At 38.9% G+C, this 22,651-nt stretch overlaps 1 protein-coding gene across 1 annotated transcript in view; it reads left to right on the forward strand.

The window, feature by feature from the left end:
• The first annotated feature begins 336 nt into the window (after window positions 1-336).
• Window positions 337-22,651, forward strand: part of PIK3C3 (phosphatidylinositol 3-kinase catalytic subunit type 3) — a 157,711-nt gene continuing 135,396 nt past the window's right edge. Inside the window, exons 1-4 of the mRNA XM_062201595.1 lie at window positions 337-502; window positions 2,334-2,522; window positions 9,761-9,904; window positions 17,279-17,408. Of these exons, the coding sequence (XP_062057579.1) occupies window positions 435-502; window positions 2,334-2,522; window positions 9,761-9,904; window positions 17,279-17,408 (531 nt within the window). The 5' untranslated portion in view covers window positions 337-434. The remainder of the gene's footprint in view (window positions 503-2,333; window positions 2,523-9,760; window positions 9,905-17,278; window positions 17,409-22,651) is intronic.

Consider the following 22,651-nt stretch of genomic DNA (forward strand, 5'->3'; position numbering starts at 1 on the left):
TCTCATTTTTGTCCTCGTTCCCTGCTATACACCATCCAATAAAAGTTTTTGCAATACATTTTTGACTCGAGTTCCCCTCTGGATTTATTTTAGGTACACTTCGAGCTCAAAAATCGGCTCTTTTTCTTAAAAAAGAAAAAAGTTTGCCTTCTCCGGACAGGAAGACTGGCATGTAACCAATTAGGCTGCGTTTCCGTCTTCTAGTTACCCTTAAGCAAGATGGTGAGCGAATCTTGCACATGCGCAGTAGTGGTGCCTGGGCGTGGAGTTCCGCTGTGTTGGGGCGGTGCTCTGGGTCGGGATTGGCGGTGCGAGGGTCGAGAGGCGGAACCGGAAATGCTTGTGAAATGTAGCGATGTAGGTCAGCGGGTTGTTTCTTAGAGTTTTTCCTGTGTTTCGCTTTCCTCCGGACGAGTTCGTTTTGCGAGAGTGCCATGGGGGAAGCAGAGAAGTTTCACTACATCTACAGTTGTGATCTGGACATCAACGTGCAGCTTAAGATGTAAGAGAACCCTGGGAACAGGAAGTGAGATTGCTGGGGCGAAGGGACGGGAAGACAGGTGCCGGTAAGGGGTGAGGAGCGGGGGAAGAGAAGATGGTGACTGCCCCGAAAGCCCGGACTGGGGGCAACCCGGAGGGCAGTGGCTTGGAAAGCGAAGGAGCGTGGATCGGGGAGACGGGTTGTGTGGGAGGATTGAGGGCATGGTCTCTGAGAAGGACAGCAGTAGGACCAGTCCTTCGGTTCCGTAGTCTTCAGAAAATTTTGATGTTTAACATTTTGAGGAGTTCTTACTGTCTCATTTTAAAGATGAGGAAAAGGCGCAGCAAATTCATAGTCCTCCCGTAAATAAGAGGAACATCTTTAGTTTGGAACGGGGCTGAGGGTGGAATTGGGACTGCAAAAATTATGGAGAAGATACAGGTAGATGTGATTGATGACAGTACGATATGTGCTCGTGTGTTGAGCACATGAGTGTAGTAGTTATTAGTATCACGGGAGGTGATAGAGGCGTCGGTTGAATCTTTGAGCAGTCTGGCATTGTTAAGGCAGAAAAGTTGAAAGTGAGTCGAAAATAAAGACTGTTGGTAAAGGACCAAGAAGATAAGGGGGAAAATCTTGAAGGAAAATGGGGCACTGGATTTGAAGAGCGTAATATCCTGATATAAGATTGATGGAACTGATATAGTAACAGGAGTAAAACTGAGTTGGAAGTCTGTCCAGTGTAAGTAGTAGTATAGAACTGTTGCCAAAGCTCACAAATTAATGACCACATCATCATTCTCAGTGAAAGGGCTGCATGGCTGCAGTACATTCTAAATACATTTTCTCATGGCCCACAAAACATGGTCACTTAACATGTCCCAAAGAACTATAAAGGCAACTTTCCAAAGTTGAGCACATTGTTAACCTACCCCTCTGCCTTTGACTTTCTTTATTGTCTGTCATCCTATTTTGTTGATTGTTCACATCCTCTGTCCAGTTTAAGTCAGAAAACTGTGACACCTCTTATTTATTTATTTATTTATTTTTTTTGTTGCATCTTTCACTAAGGTGTCTTAAATCTACCTGCTAAATCTCTGTTTTGTGCTCCTGTTACCCCACTGTTCCAGTAACATATTTTTTTTCTTTTGATGGTAAGTATTCCAACTGTTGCTTTCAGTAAACTTCTCCAGTATATTGTGCTGCAGCCAGAAGAATTGTGTAGACAAATCTGATTATGTCATTCTCGCTTCAAGTCATTCAGTTAACATATTTTTAAAATGTTCGTTTTGTGCTAGGCACTGAAATGAATTTGGTGGCCACTTAGTTTCATTGTTCAGCCACAAGTTTTCATTCTCATCTTTTGCCTCCCCATATAAGCTTTCTGCTTTGATTAATATTGAACAACTTGAAATTACCAGACACAGCATTTATATAATGCTGTTCTTTCCCTTTTAGATGACTTCCTACTTTTTTTTTTTTTTTTTAAACTCCCACTTACTTTTGTTGTGCAGGCTCATTTCAGGCATCTAACAGGGGTACTCCAGCTCAGGTACTTTCACATGGGGTGTGGGCAACCCAACTGATGTCTTAACTGCTAGGTCAAACACCCGTAAAATTAAGATGCCTAAATGGAAAAAATTTGTTGATGAAGATAAGAATAATCTTAGGTATGTTAGGATTTTAAGAGACCCTTTTCATAGGTAAAATAACTAATTTCTTATGCGAGAAAATATTGTTCAGTAATGTTGAGATTTCCTTGATATAAACATAACCTCTTCTTAGTATTTGTTGAGCATATGAGTATTTGCTTAATAAATGTATGTCTAAAACATTGTTTTTGTGCTTTCAGAGGAAGCTTGGAAGGGAAGAGAGAACAAAAGAGTTATAAAGCTGTCCTAGAAGATCCAATGTTGAAGTTTTCAGGGTTATACCAAGATACATGCTCTGACCTTTATGTTACGTGTCAAGTTTTTGCAGAAGGAAAGCCTCTGGCCTTGCCAGTGAGAACATCTTACAAGGCATTTAGTACAAGATGGAAGTAAGTTATTTTCTTGCACATGATAGATTTCAGGCTCTTATTCCATTTCTTTATAGAGGTTGAGAGAGTAATTTTATAGAGAATACAGAGGAATTTTCTACCTATGCTTATTAATAAGAGCATTGAAAGCAGTATCATACAATCATATATTTATAACTACAATTGAAATGAAAGTGAATTACATTACCAAAATCAAAACCATATCTGTAACATGTAAACTCTCTACCATTCTGTGCATCTGAACACGTAAACACTTCTGGATAGTCTGAAGTGATGTCCAACTTGTATTTTGGAGCTCAGATCTTTAGAAGGAGATCTTGTATCATCCATTCACATATTATAACTGCACACATGAGTCTTGCTTTTAGGTTCATGGTTTATTCAGCATGGTTCATTAACAAACTGTTGGGATTCAGGGAAAATACCATGAATGGAAAGCTTTGTTTTCATATCATGGGTCCTTAATCTTGCTTCTTGACATCTCTTGCTTGATAGACTATCGGGTGTTCTAATTTCAGTCAGTGAATATTATTAAGCATCAAGGTAGGATCAGTGCCGGATACAAGGTTGAATGTTCTTAAGGAAGAGGATTATACTCACATTGTTTGTAGAAGACAAAATGTGGCCACATAGATAGCCAGGCTATGCTGTTGAGGATGCAACTCTATACCAGTGGAGAAGCCTGAGCTTTGGTGATCTGACTACATCAAAACCACCCATTTTAATTGTGTAATTTCTTTAGTAGTTTTTTAGTGGTTTTATTCACACCTACACAGAAATATGTATATATTTAATATATGTTATTCTGGACAATTTGAAACCTACAAAAGTAGAGCATATAATGGAATAAATTTCTACATCCACATTACCTAAATACTAACTAGTTACTTGTGCCAGATCTTGTATTCCTACCAGTGCTTTGAAGCAAATTCTAAAGATTATATCATCTTAAGTAAGTATTTTTGTAGATATTTTTATCTTTTTCTTTTAAAGATTTTATTTATTTGAAAGAGTTATAGGGAGAGAGAAAGAGAGACAGTGGGAGATACCTTAATTCACTGGTCCACTCCCAAATGGCTGCCATGGCTGGGGCTGGGCCTGGGCCAGGCCAAAGCCAGGAGCTGGGAACTTCTTCTGGGTTTCCCATGTGGTTGGCAGGGGCCGTAGGACCTAGGCCATTTTCTGCTGCTTTCTCAGGCAGATTAATAAGGAGCTGCATCTGAAATGGAGTTGCCAGGACTTGAACCAGCACCTATATGGGATGCTGGCTCTTAAGTGCTGGGCCCTATATATCTTTAAAAACATAACTGCAATACCATATCATACCTAAAACAATGTACCGTACTCCCTAAGTTGTCCTAGAGGTTCTTTTTTTTTTTTTTTAAACTGAGGTTGGCCAGAAAGGATTTTTTTTTTTTTTTTTTGACAAGTAGAGTTATAGACAGTGAGAGAGAGAGATGGAGAGAAAGGTCTCCCTTCCATTGGTTCACTCTCCAAATGGCCACTATGGCCGGCGCTGTGCCAATCCGAAGCCAGGAACCAGGTGCTTCTTCTTGGTCTTCCATGTGGGTGCAGGAGCCCAAACACCTGGGCCATCCTCCATTACCTTCCTGGGGCATAGCAGAGAGCTGGACTGGAAGAGGAGCAACTGGGACTAGAACCGGAGCCCTTATGGGATGCCAATGCCGCAGGCGGAGGATTAACCAAGTGAGCCACGGCGCCGGCCCCAGTCCTAGAGGTTCTTAAACTGAAATTAGGAACTCTTCAAAACCATGAAATTGTATGCAAAATTTTATGTCTTGTGCATTTGTTTTCAGAGAGAAAACTCAAAGCTTTAATTAGATGTTTGAAGGGATTTATAATTTGAAAGAGACTTAGAACAAATTTAGGACTAGAAAGTCTAAAACTATGATGAATCTCACTTATCTTGGTAAGGAAAATTGTCTAGTGATTCTGTTCCATGCCTTGGCAAAAAAGGACGTTAGAGCTAAAACAAATGCACAGTTAGAGGGGATTAAAATCTTTCTCCTCTCATATGTCAGGTCTTCTTTGCATTATTTTTGAATTACATATTTATAAGAATCTGTAGGCTCCCATGTTTATTTTCTAAGTTTGATATTTAATTTACTTTTTTAAACTGAAATTATTTAATAAAATAGGTACTCTGTCACAGTGCTGGCCCTGACAGACAGGTCTTCTGTCTCCTGGTTCACTCCCTTTGTGGCTGCAATTGCCAGGTCTGGGCAAGGCTGAGACCTGGAGCCAGGAACACCACCCAGGTCTCCCAGTGGACCCAATTACCTGGGTAATCTTCCATTGCTTTCCCACATCTATTAGCAGGGAGGTGGATTGAAAGTAGAGCAGTCGAGACTCAAACTGGCCATCTTTTATGGGATGCTGGCATTGCAGTGATTACTTAATCCACTGCCCCACAAAGCTGGCCCCAATAAATAAAATTTTAACAAGCAAACAAAATGCCTTTTTTTAAAAAAATTTATTTATTTATTTGAGAGGTTACAGTGAGAGGGAGAGACAGAAAGAAAGGTCTTCCTTCCATTGGTTTGCTCCCCAGATGGCTGCAACGGCTGGAGCTGCACAGATCCGAAGCCAGGAGCCAGCTGCTGCTTTCTGTGTCCCATGCGTGTGCAGGGGCCCAAGCACTTGGGCCATCCTCCACTGCCTTCCTGGGCCACAGCAGAGAGCTGGACTGGAAGAGGAGCAGCTGGGACTAGAACCCAGCGCCCATATGGGATGCCAGCGCTGCAGGTGGAGGATTAACCTAATATGCCATGGCGCCAGCCCCACAAAATGGCTTTTTGAAAATAAAAGATCTAAGACAGTTGTGTATAAAATAGTTTAGGAAAAATAGCTTATTTTGATTGAAGTAACATGAAGGTGGGCTTTTTGCCCCCATGGTATTCTTTTAGATTAAGGGAAAAGTTTGCAGATTTTGTACATCTTTTTGTTCAGTATTTGAGTTGAACTTATTGTCTATTTATCAGAACAAAAATTGGCCATGTAAAATCAATGAAGGCAAAAACTTTACACAGCCAGCATTTTTCAAAATGCTTCCTTAAGAGAAATATTTAGTGTGGAAAAAAAGAAATTATACCATTAAAGAATCTCTTGCCATACAAATTTTTTGCATTTAATATTGTATTTGGGATATTGTGGGATTCCAAATTATTTAAATCTGCTTGATTTTTGTTTCTGACAGTTTTGAGAGTTCTTTTTTTTCATAGTGAGTCTTTTTTTAAAGATTTATTTATTTATTTAGAGAGGCAGTATTACAGACAGAGAGGAAGAGATAGAGAAAGGTCTTCTATCCACTGTTTCACTTCTCAAATGGCCGCAGTGGCCAGAGCTGGGCCAACCTGAAGCCAGGAGCCAAGAGCTTCTTCCAGGTCTCCCGTGTGAGTGCAGGAGCCCAAGCACTTGAGTCATTTTCCACTGCTTTCCTGGGCAATTAGCAGAGAGCTGGATTGGAAGAGGAGCAGCTGGGACTCATACCGATGCCTATATAGGGTACTAGCACCACAGGTGGAGGCTTAACCTACTAGGCCATGGCACCGGCCCTAAGAGAGTTCTAAAATTAAATAGTTCATCCAAAATTTATCAAGTGTATCCTATTATTTCCTTTTCTATAATGTACTGTAGTAAGAGATTCTATAGTGAGACAAACTTGTACTTTTTAAAATTATACTTAAAGGGTCCACGTTGTAGTTTAGAGGTTAACCGCCTCTGCCTGTGACACAGGCATCCCATATGGGCACCAGTTAGAGAACTGGCTGTTCCACTTCTGATCCCACTTCCTGCTAATGCACCTGGGAAAGCAGTGAAAGGTGGCCCAAGTGCTTGGGCCCTTGCCAACTATGTAGGAAACCCAGAAGAAGCTCCAGGCTCCTTGCTTCGGCCTGGTCCAGCCCTGGCTGTTGCGGCCATTTGGGGAATGAACCAGCGGAGGGAAGATCTCTCTCTCTCTCTCTCTCTCTCTCTTCCTCTTTCTGTAACTCTGCCTTTCAAATAAATAAAATTTATGTTTTAAAAAAATTATATTTAAGGCAGATTCTTATCTGTAGATGTACATACTACAGATTTTCCAGTTTTTTTTAATGTGAGTAATTACTAGTAGGCATACAGTTTACATTTTTAAGGACACTTTTATTTTACTTTATATCATAAAGGATTAGAAATGACACTACACACATTGAAGTAAAATAACAGCTACTAGAATTTAAATGCCAGAGGATGTAATAGTGTGATTTTTATAAAAAAAGATTTATTTATTTTGAGGGGCAGAGTTACAGAGAGTGAGTGAGAGAGGGAGAAGTGTTCCATCTGTGGTTCACTCCTCAGTGACCACGACAGCTGGGGCTGGGCCAGGCCAAAGCCAGGAGCTTCTTCCGGGCCTCAGAGATGGGTGCAGGGGCCCAAATACTTGGGCCGTCTTCCTCTGCTTTCCCTGGTGAATTAGCAGGGAGCTGGATCAGAAGTGGAGCAGCCGGGACTCAAATTGGCACCCATATGGGATCCCAGCACTGCAGGTAGCAGCTTAATCTGCTATGCCACAATGCTGGCCCCTGTACTTTTTTTTTTTTTTTTTTTTTGTAATGGTATATTAATGAGACTAGAGAGTTAGTTGGGGGCTGGCGCTGTGGCGGAGTGGGTAAAACTGCTGCCTGCAGTGTGGGCATGCCATGTGGGAGCAGGTTTGAGACCCAGCTGCTCCACTTATGATCCAGCTCTCTGCTGTGGCTTGGGAAAGCAGTAGAAGATGGTCTCAGTCCTTGGGCCCCTGCATCCATTTGGGAGACCCAGGAAAAGCTCCTGGCTCCTGGCTTCAGATCAGCATGGCTTTGGCCGTTGCAACCATCTGGGGAGTTAACCACCGATGGAAGCCTTTCTCTATTGCTCATTCGCAATGGTTAAGGAAAATCAGACTTTCATTCAAAACAGATTAAAATGTCTTTCCACATTTTATTATCTATTATCATGTTCCATTCTGTGTTATTGATGTTGGTTGAGTTTCTTGATTAAAGAATTGAAGTGTCAAAATTTTTCATGGGCTCTCGTTATTTGCTGTATTTGAAATTGAAGTGTCTGCTGTATTTGAAATCGAAGTGACTACTATATATTTAGAGTAGTAACTTTCTCTCTTGCACCCCCCCCCCACCTCTCTCTAACTCAGCCTTTCAAATAAATAAATAAATCCTTGAAAAAAAAAGAGAGTTAGTACAATGGTATGGGCTTGTCATTCAGATTTAGACTTTACAATCTGGACATTTCTTGAATGTTGCCGGATGACTTACTCTTGAGACTAATGAGGTTTGGGCATGGGGAAAAGATGATTCCTAGGGAGGGAGTGAACAAAATAGTACTAAGTAAATTTTAGAGTATCATATAGAATAGTTTTCAAACTGTTTAGCTGCAGGATCATTTTCTTAAAATACCTCTTCTGCAAAAGTCCTATATGAAAAGCAGATTACAGTTTGCTTTAAAGAGAGGTTTGGGAGCTGATATTGGGTAGGAAAAAACTTGAGGTGAATGACTGGTCACAGGTGTTGGTTCAGAATAAAGAGGTGGAAAATTTCCCAGTTCATTTTGGATATTATCACTGATTTTTCTCTTTAACTTAGCGGGTGTTAGTTTTCTCTGTAGTTTATTGATTGGCAAAGATGCTGCTGCTTAGTATTTCCTTTTTCAGTCTGTCCTACCATGTGAATAGTAATTAAATGGATTTATTTGGATGTTCAAGTTTATTTGTTGTAGATAATGACCTTGTTAAGCATGTGACTTAATTTTTTAAGAACTTGATAGAAGAAAAAGATTTAATGATTTTTTTGCTTCCTTATATTGATAGCCAGGTCTGATTTTCCTGGAGGTCCTTAAATTTGGTGGATGTGAATGATTTGTTGTGTCAGTTTTTGAAAATTCTATTAAATTTCTTATTGATGCAAATATATTTAATCTAGACTTTTAGATATCCCTTTGAGAGTAATTTTTAGTAAATAGAATAATTTTGAGTTAATGGAAAGAAATGGAATTCGGTGAGTCTGCTGGATATTAGTTTGTATATTGTTTGTATAGTATTCTTTTGGGATTTTAAAGTCATCTGCTGTTTTAAGGGAGTTGCAATTATGAAGTGAATTCAGTGTGAAATTTAAATGCAGAAGAAAGTTTACACAGATGAATAGAGGGTTTAAAAAAAAAAGAACTGTGCTGTCATTACTACATTAACAGCAAACATCCCTTAGTGAGATAACATATTGTATACAGACAGGGTTTAAAAACATAAAGCAATAATAGCTAAGTGTTAGCAGCATTAATGAAGTAACTTGAAGAGCAGAAAAGTCTCACATGGAAAAAAAGATGTATGTCTTTTTTTAGAGCACTCTGGGAACTTTCTTAATGCTATAGACGGTAGTAGATCATCAGTTTCTCTAAGGTTTTGTTAGTGTTTTTCTGCTTTAGTATCCTCAGCAGTGCTTTGATATAATATGAATAATTTTGAGTATTTTATCGTTATAATGTAAAATCACATTCTGGAAAATGGTTAAGGAAAATCACACTTTCATTCAAAACAGATTAAAATGTCTTTCCACATTTTATTATCTATTATCATGTTCCATTCTGTGTTATTGATGTTGGTTGAGTTTCTTGATTAAAGAATTGAAGTGTCAAAATTTTTCATGGGCTCTCGTTATTTGCTGTATTTGAAATTGAAGTGTCTGCTGTATTTGAAATCGAAGTGACTACTATATATTTAGAGTATAACTTAACTCTTTTTGAAACCCTTTCTTCTGACCAAACCTTCTTGTATAGTCTGTTAATTAATTAAGTCATTTTTAATAGATTCATTTACTTACTTACTCACTCACTCAACTTGCTTACTTACAAGGCAGAGTGACAGAGGGAGAAGCAGAGAGATCTTACATCTGCTGGTTCACTCCCCAAATTGCTGCAATAGCCAGGAGTAGGCCAGGTCAAAGTCAGGAGTTAGGAACTCCATCCGGGTCTCCCACGTGGGTGGCAGAGACTCAACTATTTAAGCTGTCATCTGCTGCTTCTCAGGAGCATTTTTAAGGAGCTGGATTGGGAGTAGCTGGAACTTGAACCGAGCACTCTGATATGGAATGTGGATGTCACATGCAGTGGCTTAGGCACTGCTCCACAGTGCTTTCCATGATTTGTTAATTTAAAAGATAATTTATATGCTTGTGTTAACATTATTTCCATAGCTGGAATGAATGGCTGAGACTACCCGTGAAATACCCTGACCTACCCAGGAATGCACAAGTGGCCCTGACCATATGGGATGTGTATGGACCAGGAAAAGCAGTGCCTGTGGGAGGAACAACAGTTTCGCTTTTTGGAAAGTATGGGTAAGCATTCTGTTTGAATCCTGGGGTGGGGAATGTCTGACCACAAAATCATTTGATCTGACCCCTCCAAGACAACTGCGGGTTGTGACTCAAAATTCAATTAAATCTATAGCAAGCTAATTTTTAAGTTGGTAATTTTGTATGGCCCCTGCAAAATGTATAAATACTGAAATGGCCCTTGACAGAAAAAGATTTTGCATCCCTGAATCTATAGTTTTAGCTTTCTAATGCTTTTCTTTTCTGGAGGTGTTTAGCAGTTTATGTTTGGTCTGGTTTTCTAAGTGAAAACCAGGTAGGTACATATGATTTGGTCATTTTTTTTCCTTTGTGTTTTTTTAGATTTTTATTTTCTCTTTAACTCTGTCTTTCAAGTAAATTTAAAAAAAATATATCAAAAAAAATTTCCTAAGGTGCTAGTCCATTTTTTAAAAAAGAAAATTGCACATAGTAGTTGACATATTTATGGGGGTAACAGTGTGGTATTCCAGTACAGGTATATAGTCTGTAATGATCACTAATTGGCATATATATGATTTCTTTGTGTTGGGAACATCCAAAGTCTTCTCTGTGACTTGAAGCATGTACTTTGCCCATTTTGTTGTTTTTGAAATATCATTCATATACCATAAAATCCATTACTTTTTTTGTGTTGTCATTTTCTTATTGCTTTATATAAAGTCTTTGGTCTTTGTACATGAGTGAAATTAGCTCCCTGTATGTTATGTTACAATTGCTGATTTTTGTGTTTGGCTTGATCTTTTGAGTGTGTGTGTGTGTGTTTGCTTTCTGTACATGAACTTTAAATTATGATGTTGAGTTTTTAGACGGTTCTTTCCATTTAGGTGTTTTTAAAAAGACTTTTCTTCTGTTATGCTTTCATTCCTTTGCTTTTAAATCTTTTTTTTTTTTTTAAAGATGTATTTATTTATTTGATGAGCAAAGTGACAGAGAGGGAGAGACACAGATCTTCCATTGTCTGTTTTACCTGCTAGATGGCCACAACAGAAAGGGCTGGGGCAGGCCAAAACCAGGAACCAGGAACTACATCTGGGTCTCCTATGTGGAAGGTAGACTGAGTACTTGGGCCATCTGCCTGCTTTTCCAGGCACATTATCAGGGAGCTGGATTTGAAAAGGAGCAGCTGGGACTAGAACTGGCTTTCAAATACGTGATGCTGGCATCACAGATGGTGTTAACCCTCTGTACACAGTGATGGCTCCTACATTTAAATCTTTGACTTATTTAAAATAACTTTTGGAAAAGCAGTGATATATTGGGAATTAGTTTTTAAAAAGACAAAACCATTCTTTATTTGTTTCATCACCTTAAGTAAATCATCTTTTCCAACTATTTTAAGATAGCATCTTTATATACTCAATTCATTATTATTTAAGGAGAAGAGAGGCAATATAGTATATTTGGTTTAATCATTAGGACAGTAGGTTGTAGAAGTAGATTATCTGTCTGAAGTCCTGGCTGCTTTGCTTAATATCTGTGTCTCTTTGGGCAAGTTATTTATTCTCCTTATGTCTTATTTTCATCATCTGTAAAATAAAGTAACGTAGGACCTATCTCACATAGTAGTTCCCGATTAAATAACTAAATATATTTGATGAGTTTAAAATATTATATATTGTATATGATATATGTATATATTTGGTAAGTTTTATAATGAGTTCTTTTCTAGGATACAATGAAATGTTTTGATTTCAAGAGAATCTTTGTGGGCTACCGTTGTAGTGTGCCATGACTGGTAAAAGCACTGCCTGAGGTGGTGGCATCCCATATGTGCACCAGTTCATGTCCCTGAAGCTCCACTTCTGATCCAGCTCTTTGCTGATTGCTGGGGAAAGTGGGGGAAGATGGACCAAGTGTTTGGCTCCCTGGCATCCAATGTGGGGCAACTGGATAGAGCTCTTGGCTCCTAGCTTTGGCCTTGCATAACCATGGCTATAGTGGCCATCTAAGGAGTGAACCAAAGGATGGAAGATCTTTTTCTGTTTTTCCTTCTCTCTGTCAGTCTTGACTTTCAAATAAATAAATAAATCTTTTTTTGAAAAGATAATCTTCATTAGTCTTTTAGATTATTATCTGAATATTATTTTTTTAAAGATTTTTTATTTATTTATTTGAGAGGTAGAGTTACAGACAGTGAGAGGGAAAGAGAGAAAGGTCTTCCTTCCATTGGTTCACACCCCCCCCCCCCCCCCAATGGCTGCTACGGTCGGAGCTATGCCGATCCGAAGCCAGGAACCAGGTGCTTCTTCCTGGTCTCCCACGCGGGTGCAGGCGCCCAAGCACTTGGGCCATCCTCCACTGCCTTCCTGGGCCACAGCAGAGAGTTGGACTGGAAGAGGAGCAACCGGGACTAGAACCCCAGGGCCCATATGGGATTCCGGCGCTGCAGGCGGAGGATTAGCCAAGTGAGCCATGACGCTGGCCCCAATCTGAATATTCTTAATATTTGAACTTTAATATTATTTTCTCAATGAAGAAAATAAACTCATTATTATTTTGTTGGGAAACTTTACTGACACTTTAGTAATACTGAATTTTTCTATTGGTAATAGGGTGTGTTGGAAAGGCTGCATTTTATGAATGAAATATAGATGTATTCTAATTTACAGTAGCTTGATTATTCCCTAATGTGTGGGTATTTTAGTTAAGTATAGCTGAACTTGGTATTGAAAACCACACAGTAATATTTAGTCATAATCTGAAACATTGTAACTTAAAGTTTTTCAATATGCTATTTGGTAAAATAGCATGGTATGAGAGAATGGATATAATAATAAATCAACATCCTTCCTTTTCCAAGTGTTTGCATCTTTTTATTCTTTATTGAAAAGAGCTTTGCTTGCTCTAGAAGGGGAAAACATATGTGCCAGTTTATTACTCATAGAGGCTAGAAGCTTTTTTGAAACAGCCAGACCAACCTCTCAGATTTTCCTCCAGGGATTTTTCACATGTGTTTGCCTTCTGGAAATCAACTGTAGGTTCTCATAAAAACAGTTGTTTTAGCATGTATGTGCATTTTAGATGACCGTAGGATTTAGTTACAGGAGATTTTCTGATTAGGCTTTAGGTGAGTGACAATTGAAATTGCCACAGTTGTTCAGGGAAATGATCCACTTAAGGCCAAATAAACTTTCTCTGACCATCCTATATGATGATGTTTTATTTGGTTTTTGGCAAGTTCTTAAAAAAGTAAGTTAAGGAAATATTAATCTCTGTATAAAGTTTGTCTGGGAGGCTTACTACAAAAGCATCTTCTTGGTTTTTTAATAAAGTCTGTGGTAGGGCCCAAGAGTCAACATTTTAAATAAACATCCTGACTGATTCTGTGAAAAGTGGCCTGTGGAACACATTTTGAGAAACACTGCATTAAGCTTTGTCATAGCTGTCTGTTTATATGTCTTGTGTGTGCAGTTTTCTCATGCATTCTTCCTTGATTCCTTCCCTTGGTGCCCATTTTATTTGTAATTCTAAGTATGTCTTACTAAAAGGAAAATTCCTTACCTCCCATACAAACCAAGCAGAATATCTACCTGAAAGACAAATTGGTACTTCTTGTTCAGCCCTGAAAAGTAATTAAACCTCAAGGATTTTCAAAAAAGCAGTAGCTGCAAGAAGTGGGAGTTACATTTGTTTTCCTAGAATTGACTAAAATAAGACTTTGAATCTTGAAAAGTCATCTGTTTTCTCTTAATTATAACTGGAAAATAATTCATATTGTTCTACCATGTCCTGAGATACAAGATACAAATGAAATGTGTTAGGAATACAAATTCTGTGAAATTATCTCACTTATAGCAGGGTATCTGAAATTTGCATCATTTAGCAAGAAGCTGGAATTGATAGTAGAGTCAGGGCTTGAATCCATGCACCCTGATATGAGATGTGGCATCCCAAGCGGTGTCTTAACCACCACACCAAATGCCCACCCCAAATTCTGCTTATTTTAAAGGAAAAGCTTGATGCCTCTGCTGCACATGAAAAACAAATATTATTTAACGCTGGTGGATGACAGTTAAACTAGATACAATGAAAATAACTATTATTAAATTCTAGAATTTGAAGCAAAAAAACCCTTACTGAAATACAAGGGATATTAAATTGATTTATTTGCAAAATATGTGTATAATTATTGAAAAAAATGGTTCTTCAGTTAGAATGATCCTGTTTGTACCTAGTCAGATAAAAGTTGATATTCAGCTAGTGTCATTTTAAGGTGAAGGTAAGCCTCTGTTTTTTTGTTTTTGTTTTTTTAAAAGATTGTTTATTTATTTGAAAGGCAGATTTACAGAGAGGCAGAGGCAGAGAGAGAGAAAGAGATCTTTCATCTGCTGGTTTATTCTCCAAATGGGCGCAACAGTCTGAGAGCTGGGACATTCCGAAACCAGGAGCCTGGAGCTTCTGGGTCTCCCACATGGGTGCAAGGGCCCAAGGACATGGGCCATCTTGTACTGCTTTCCCAGGCCATAGCAGAGAACTGGATCAAAAATGGAGCAGCTGGGTCTCGAACCGGTGTCCATAAGGGATGCCGGCACTGCAGATGGTGGCTTTACCTACCACACCACATTGCCAGCCCCAAGCCTTTGTTAATATACTTGTAGGGCAGTTATCTCAATGATAACATTAAACTTTACTAAAGGTCTTTGGTTACTTTAAATAGTGGGAAACGAGTGCAAAAAAGCTAGGTCACTGACTCCTATTACCTCTAGACTGGTGCTTATACTGACCTTCATCTAAGAAGAAAGAATTCTAAGAAACCTTGTGATATTAAAACATCTTTTTCTCGTTGTCCTGGGGCATGCCCTGAGGGCAAGCTGAGTTTCTTTGGAGAAAAGTCTGGCATTCCCAAACCAACTGCAGGACTTGCTCAGCTTTAGATTTTGGAAGAATATTATCTTTAGGGTATTGCAAGGTGCCAGCATCTAGTTAGGCTGCTGGGTCACAGCTGCTTCTCTGCATGATGCTGCTGGCATTTACGGAGACAAAGAAACATGAGTCTTCTGTGTGGCCTCTGGAGGAAGCCTGTGAAAATTTTCTTCCACCTATCATTGAAAATCATGCTATGTGCCACCCTAGTTCTCCTGACTACAGCCAAAGGCAGTAGTTTCCCCAGTGTTTGTTAAGCAATGAAATGACACCAATTGCTTCTCACTTTTTTCCCTAAAGCATTATAGTATGCACTAAGTAGCTTTTTAAAGTAGTCCTTAAAGCATCTAATGTTGTAGTATTGGTACTTGTGACTCCCAAATCTTGTTATTTGCTTATGTCTGCTTTGTATTACTGAGTCATATGAAGCAAAGCTTCTTGGAAAATTACCTAATGAATAATTTAAAGACTGATCTGTTAGAATAAGGCTAGAGTAACTTACTGCCCTGAAATTGGAAATCTAGCTTGTGAGATTTCTAATTATCTCAAGAATGCATTGATCATTAGGATGAATTAATTGGCAAAGAACTCTATAGGCAAGCTGCTGATTTCTCATGAAAATGTTTTTGCCATTTCAAGTCCTGAAGTTAAGGAAGTTGCTGTTATCCTGACTTGGCATTGTGAGCTGGAACATGAACAGCAGCTGTTGCTGGGGGCCTCTGCTGGAGTCTGGAGGAGGTCTTGCTGTGCTGTTGCTTCTTTCTTGCCTGTTTGGCTTAATTTCCCAGGTGGACACATGCTCAGAGCATCGTCTGGCTTGCCACCTGGAGGCTGTGTAACTCTCTGTAAGGTTCCATTAATGTCAAAAGAAAGTAATATGTTCATTTGATCATTTGAGTCACTTGGCATTGCCCCTACCCTCATATCCTTAAATCTCTTCTCCAGATCCATCCCAAGTCACCTAAATCATTTAGGAAACCAACTTGCTGCCAAATGGACTTACTTTTGATTTAGTTAAGTTCAGTCAGTTGGTATTCACTAGGAATGTGGAGGTAGAGAGAAGGAAAGGAAGCCCTGTGCTCTTTCTGGAGATGCATGGGAGGCTGTTCTTTTAGAGTGGTATTACTGTCCTCCTGTATCTAGTTTCTTAGCATCTGCTCCAAGCAGGTCTGCTTGATGTTGTATATCTGGTTGAATGGGAAAAAGAATAATTTTATAAAAGCTCTGTATGTGTGCTATCTTTTGTAATGCAGCTTTTAGAAAAAATGTGTACCATAAATAAATACTGAGAATTTTCATTCTCCACATCCAGTCTGTGCATTTTTTGGTAGGCCTTGTTGGGTAAACTTTTTGCAAATATGGTTGCTGGAATTGCCTGTTTCATTGCCAACTTTAGAGACCTTTTGACAGATACTGTCCTTAATCTCATTGTGTTCATGAGCTTCTAGCTGTGCTTTAAAGTTACCAGTCTAACTGTGTGTAGCATCTTTGCTTTCATGCGTTACACAATGTGTAGTGAAGAGCCTCTTGTTTACCTCAGGAAGATCTATGAAGAAATTAGTGAGAACGTTTGATTAAAAAAATTTATGTAAACATTTACAATTAAGCAGACACCTTTTTTTAAATAAAGATTTATTTATTTATTGTGAAAGTCAGAGTTACAGAGAGAGAGGGAGAAACAGAGAGATCTTCTGTCTATTGGTTCACTTCCCAAATGGCTGCAGCAACCTGAGCTGGGCTAGGTCAAAGCCAGGAGCCGGGAATTCTATTCAGGTCTCCCATGTGGGTGCAGGGGTCCAAGGACTTGGGCCATTTTCTTTCTGCTGCTTTCCCAGGTGCATTTTCAGGGAGCTGGATCAGAAGTGAGCAGGCAAGACTTGAACAGATAGGGGCTTAACCCACTGTGCCACAATGCCGGCTCCTCGAAGTATGTTTTGCTATTAATGCTTTGTTTAGCTTTTTCAGTAACCATGTGAGATGCAGATACTCTTTATTTATCTGATTTTACAGATGAGAAACTGAGGTGATGAGAGATTAATTTACCCAAAGTCATATTTATGGTAGATTGCAGAGTTAAGATTCAAATTTAGGTAGTTTGAGCCCATAGTCTACTATGCTGAATTGTCACAGAAAAGTTATATAATTTTATAAATTTTTATTTCAGTGATTGTAAATGTGACGTTATTCCATTGGTGAGAATTTTGTCTTTGATTCCTAAGGTGTCCGATGAAATATTGTGTGTGCTACAATACCAGTTCTTCTTTTCCTTTACTCTATATATTTCTCTGTAATAGTTCTAACTTTTCAGAGAAGAAATGAATGTCATGTGAGAAAGTGTTACCTGGATTTTAGTTGCTGAGTTAATAATATCTGTACAATCCACCAGGGACTTACAGCTTGGCAATAGAGACATCCATTTGCTTTTGTAGCATTCTCTTTGTTTGTAGGAATCTAAAATTTCCTGTCTACCCTGAACATTCTCTTTTCCTATAGTATGTTTCGCCAAGGAATGCATGACTTGAAAGTCTGGCCCAATGTGGAAGCAGATGGATCAGAGCCCACAAAAACTCCCGGCAGAACAAGCAGTACTCTGTCAGAAGATCAGATGAGCCGCCTTGCCAAGGTAAAGGTGTGACTTTTGAACAGGTGGACTATTCTGAATGATGTCTTTTTTTTTTTTTTTTTTTTTTTTTTAAGATTTATTTGTTTATTTGAAAGACAGAGAGATAGAAAGAGAGAGAGATCTTCCATTGCTGGTTCATGCCCCAAACTGCCGCAATGACTGGGGCTGGGATGATGCGAAGCCAGTAGCTAGGAGCTTCTTCCAGGTCTTCCAGGTCTTCCAGGTGGGTAGCAGGGGCCCAAGGACCTGGGCCATCTTCTGCTGCTTTCCCAGGCACACCAGCAGGGAGTTGGATCAGAAGCGGAGCCTCCAGGACTCAAACTGGCACCCATATGGGATACCAGTGTTGCAGGTGACAACTTTACCTGCTAAGCCATAACACTGAAAAGTATAGTTACAGAGAGAGGGAGAGATAGAAAGAGATCTTCCATTCTCTGGTTCACTCCACAAATGGCTGCAATAGCCAGGGCTGGGCCAGGCTGAAGCCAGGAGCCAGGAGCCCCATCTTGGTCTCCCACATGGATACAGGGGTTTAAGCACTTGGGCCATTCTCTGCTGCTTTCCTGGGCACATTAGCAGGAGATAGATCAGAAATAGATCAGCTGGGGCTCAAGCCAGTGCCCATATGGGTTGTGGGCATTGCAGGCTGTGGCTTAATACACTGCACCCAACACTGGCCGCCTGAATGATGTCTATTGTAGTATATCATGACACTGTGAAATCTTTCATATTTGTTTAACTTTTTAATACCAGTTTTATTGAAATATAGTTCACATACCATAAGATTTACCATTGGAAACTACACTATTGTTCAGGAAATTCACGGAGTTGTATAATCATCATGATTATTTAAATTTAGAATGTTTGGGGCTGGTGGTGTGGTGTAGTGGGTAAAGCTGCCGCCTGAAGTGCTGGCATCCCATATTGGTGGTGGTTTGAGACCTGGCTGCTCCACTTCTGATCCAGCTCTCTGCTATGGCCTGGGAAAGCAGTACAAGACGGCCCAAGTGCTTGGGCCCCTGCACTAGTGTGGGAGACCTGGAGGAAGTGCCTGGCTCCTGGCTTCAGATTGTTCCCGGCTTCCGCCTTTGCTGCCATTTGGGAAGTGAACCAGCTGATGGAAGACTTCTCTCTCTCTGCCTCTGCCTCTCTGGAACTCTTCCTTTCAAATAAATAAATATATATATATTTTTTTAAATTTAGAATGTTTTCATCACCCCTGGGAAAAAACTTGTACCTATTAGCAGTTACTCCCCATTTCCTCCCTTCAGCTCCTGGCAGCTGCAAATCTATTTTCTTTGCCTATACTAGACATTTTTTTTTATAAATTGGATCACACAATATGTTGCCTTTTTTTTCTGTAGTTCCATCAGATAGGAAAATGGGGGTCTTTTAACGATATTTCAAATCATTGCCTACCTTTTTTGATGGCATAGCCTTAGAGATATAAGTGCTGTATGCTAGAAATACTTAATGTTTTTTTTGAAATAAAGACTCGATATATAGTTGACTAAATTGCCTTCACCCTCTTTCTGTAAGCAGGCTGAGTTATTATCTTTTCTTTTTTCTTTCAAAAGTGTTTTAATATAGACTTTTCATTTAGAGTTATACAAACTAAGCTCAATTCCGAGCTTAAATTATCACAGTATAACTTACTTTATGAATGCCCTTTCACAAAGCACCACTAGGTACTCTTTAAAGGTCCTTTGAGTCAGTGCTGTGGCACAATATTTTAGCCACTGCCTGCAGCCCTGGCATTCCATATAGGCTCTGCTTTGAATCCCACCCACTTCAATTCTGATCCAGTTCACTGCTAATGTGCCTGGATCCTTGGGCCTCTAACACCATGTGGGAGATCTGGATGAAGCTCTTGGCTCCTGGCCTAGCCCTGGCCCATCCCTGACCTTTGCAACTATTTAGGAAGTGAACCAGTAGATGGAAGATCTCTCTCTCTCTCTAAGTCTACCTTTCAAATAAATAAATCTTTAAAGAAAAATGGTCATTTTGCAGTTCTTTTGTTTAGAGACTTTCTTTTTTTTCTTTTAATTTTTTTAAAGTTGTTTTGAGAGACAGACACACAGAGAAAAAGGGAAAGGGAGAGAGAAACAGAGCTCAGAGACAGAGAACTCCCATTTGCTTGTTCACTCCCCAGGTGCCAGAGATGGCTGGGTCTGTGCCAAGGCTGAATCAGGAACATGGAAACTCAATCCAAATCTCCGACATGGGTAGCAGAAACCCAATTTCTTTAGCCATCATTACTACCTTCCAGGGTCTTCATCTGTAGGAAGCTGTAGTCAGGAGACAGAGGCAGATGACAAACCCACCCAAACTGTTTTGGGTTGGGGGTGTTATAACCCCTAGTCAAATGTCCACCCCAAGTATCTTTAATTCTTACGTGTGTTTTTCTTTTACAGTCTTACTAGTATGGGTGAATCTTTAATGTCAGGAGAAGGCTTTGATGCCATTTAACAGCTTTTTGCTCCTACTACATGTGGAAGAAATCTTAATAATAAAAAATTAGTACTTGCATTGGTTACCCATACAGATGTTTGTTGTCAAATTTATTTTGTGTCCTTTTGTATTTAAGGAAAGATGATGCCATGAGTACCTGACAAGAATATTGGCCAATATACTGTTGTCAACCTCCCCCTTCTATAATTAAATAAATAAAATTTAATATTGAATTCAGCTACTCATTCTGAGACTTTCCTTTGTATTAATCTAACGGATACAGAAAAGTTCTCAATCTTTTATTTTGCTCCCCCTTCTCATAAGAGTTGATATTAGCAATGAACTTTTGTTTGTGCTACTCTCAGTGACTTTTGTTAAATCTTGAGTGGTTAATAGAAATTTTCTAAGAATGAACTCACACTAGTAATATGTTAAAGGTTAAATCTCAAATGCAAGAGGTATGTTAGCATGTATTGAAGAAGGAAATGTTCTTAAATTATCTTGAGAACAGCATAATTTATAAAATGGGTGAAATTCTGAATCTGAAGATATCAAAAAATGCAAAGCTGTATAGTGCATTGTATATCCAGTTTATTTTTGTATTAAACAAGATAGGCTCCTGTTCACCTGTTCATAATTTCTTCCATGCTTATTTTTGAAGGAAAGCTAAAAATCGTTTTTCTTAACAATGATGACTTTTTGTTTTTTAAAAGATTTATTTACTGTATTTATTTGAAAAGTAGAGAGAGAGGGAGAGACAGACGGATCTCCTATCTTCTGGTTCACTCCCCAGTTGGCTACAATGGCCAGCACTGGGCCAGGCTGAAGCCAGGAGCCTGGAGCTTCTTCCAGGTCTCCCACATGGGTGGCAGGGGCCAAAGTACATGGGCCATCTTCGCAGGTTTCTCAGGCTGTTAGCAGGGAACTGGATCGGAAGTGGATCAGCTCAGTCTCCAGCCCATATGTGATGCTGGCATTGCAGGCAGCAGTTTTCCTTGCCATACCACAGCACTTGCCTCAATGATGACATTTTTAAACAGTGTATTTAGTATAATATTCGGGATTTGTTTGAATTAGCATTCTGGCTTTTACATGTAGGACAGTCTTATACAATTTACTCTCTACATCTGTGGTTTCTACATCCTCCTTTTCAACCAGTGTTGTATTGAAAATATTTGTCGAAAAAAAATTGCATCTCTACTGCGCATGTGCAGACTTTTCCCTCTGCGTATAACAACTTGCATAGCTTTTATGTTGTATTAGGTATTATAAATAATCGAGATGATTTAACATACATAAGAGGATGTGTGTAAGGATATATGCAAGTTCCATGTGATTTTATATAGATAATTTGAGCATCTGTGAATTTTGTTATCCAAGGGGAGTGACGGGAGATGAAAATAAGGATCCTGTAATTAATCCCCTGATGTTACTAAGGACTGACTTATATATTTCTCATTTTTGGTTTTTTGAGTTTTTATTAGGAAAAAAGATGTGTTTTGATAATGATCTGTTCTTTTATAATTGAAACAGTTACTTCTTGAGAGTTGAATGATTGTATATTTATTCCTTTAGTTGTCTGTGCACATTAGGTTCCATAAATGATTACTAAGCATATGCAGAGCTAACCGAAGTTTTAGGAAGAAGCCTTCTCAGTATTTTTTTGTTGGTAACGATCATTGTCAACAATCTAAATTCCTTCTGTTAGCAAATGGCAAATTGGGTCTTATTTTTTCAAGAGATAGTTATTAAAATTATATGCTGTCTGTATTATTCAGAATGGTTAACAGTTTTCAGGTCAATCTGCTGTCATAAATCTTTAAAATGGGAATAAAAATTAATAAGTGAAAGCATGTTGAAGTCTTTGTTAACTGGAACCTAGGGTTTTTCCATATTCTTTTACCCCTAATAGAAATATACTTTTAACTTCTGAATGAAGTGGTGACTTCAGATCTTGCTATGCTGTGACAGCTTGTGTCAGTGTTAACTTATGTTCTCCAAAGACCAATAGAAACCATCAAAACCAGTAATGATTTTTTCTTACAGGGAAAAATCCATACTGTTTGTAGCATTGTAAAGGAGCTGCTCCCTCTTTGAAGGATGCTCTTTTGATTTCTTGGTACTTTGGACTGATCTACCCTTCTTGGTTCAGCAGTTGGTCATGCTGTTTGAGGTTTAGAGCCTGCTTTATCCCTGTTGCTACTGAAGAGAAATGTGTTTTAGAAATGATAAATTTGATGAAATTGGAAGCTTGGGCACTTGAAATATTTTACAGTGGGAAAAACACTTTACTGTGAGTCAGAGTTTTAGCTGTCTTGCCAACTCAGGGAAAATTAATTTTTGAACCTATAAAATCAGGTGTTTAGAATGGATATTTCTAAGATCCTGTTTATGTTTTCATATTTTATGATTCTAAAAGTACTGACATAGCAAGTCGTAGGGATTATTTGTCTACCTAGGGTTATGGTTTTCATCTTATTAGAGAATAAAACTGTGCTTATCAACTTTTAGTTGTTGGTGTGTTTTGATTCCTTTTTTCCTCCAGTGTGCCTGCCTACACAGGGCTTGAAGAATCTGAATGATTGGCTGTATGCGGTTTTTGTTGTTATTGTTGCTTAGTGCATGCCTCTTGGCTTACATGTTTGAGAGGCTTCCTGAAAAACAACTCTCCTCACCCAAAGCATGAGTCATTGGCCTTGCCTTATTCCAGAGAAAATGTGTATTTTGATAATTGTTATGGTCTTATCAGAGAGAATACACTTTGATAATTATGTTCCCCTTTTTAAAAATTT

The sequence above is a fragment of the Lepus europaeus genome, chromosome 9 (assembly GCF_033115175.1).
Source record: "Lepus europaeus isolate LE1 chromosome 9, mLepTim1.pri, whole genome shotgun sequence".
Lineage (NCBI taxonomy): Eukaryota > Metazoa > Chordata > Mammalia > Lagomorpha > Leporidae > Lepus > Lepus europaeus.